Genomic DNA, 628 nt, shown 5'->3' on the forward strand with positions numbered 1-628 from the left:
CCTAATCAACAAATTAAAGCCAAATCGACGACACGAAACAAAACACACTAAAACAAAAAACCCAAAAGGTTTATACTCTAGGGTTTAGGGTTTAGGGTTTAGGGTTTAGGGTTTAGGTGTACGGGGGGCCCCCTTGAATCGAAGTCCAGTCCGGTAGGGTACGAAAGGGGGGCCCCCCCTCCTCTTTTTTTCTGTTCTTTCTGTAGGAATAAACAAAAAAACAAATAAAAAATAAATTAAAAACAACAAATACAACAAAAAAAAACAAAAAGAAAGGGAAAATAGGGTACGGGGGCCCCCAGCAAGGGTCTCGAGTGTATAGGCAGCTCGTTATGCCGCAGCAGCTGCAGCAGGGGGCCCCCATCGATCGTAGCAGGTCCTCTGGGGGCCCCCCAAGACATGAGGGGCCCCCTACTGCTGCTGCTGCTGCTGCTGCTGCTTCTGCTGCTGCTGCACGTACCCCTTCGTGCTTCCTGCTGCTGCAGCTTAACTAAGGGGAGCCCCCAAGAGGGGGGCCCCCTAGAAGAGGGGCCCCCCCAGGGTGAGGGGGGCCCCCCTGAGGTGCTGCAGTATGTTCCTCTGAGGGGGCTAGCAGCAGCAGCAGCAGCAGCAGCAGCAGCAGCAGCAG

The 628-nt window shown here is 53.5% G+C and overlaps 1 protein-coding gene across 1 annotated transcript in view; it reads left to right on the forward strand.

Moving 5' to 3' along the window:
• Positions 1-332: 332 nt before the first annotated feature.
• Positions 333-628, forward strand: part of EMH_0048250 (uncharacterized protein) — a gene marked incomplete at both ends in the record, with an annotated part of 1,986 nt that continues 1,690 nt past the window's right edge. Inside the window, 2 exons of the mRNA XM_013496382.1 lie at positions 333-376; positions 486-541. Of these exons, the coding sequence (XP_013351836.1) occupies positions 333-376; positions 486-541 (100 nt within the window). The remainder of the gene's footprint in view (positions 377-485; positions 542-628) is intronic.

This window comes from Eimeria mitis, genomic scaffold (genome assembly GCF_000499745.2).
Source record: "Eimeria mitis Houghton genomic scaffold, Emh_scaff2075, whole genome shotgun sequence".
Lineage (NCBI taxonomy): Eukaryota > Apicomplexa > Conoidasida > Eucoccidiorida > Eimeriidae > Eimeria > Eimeria mitis.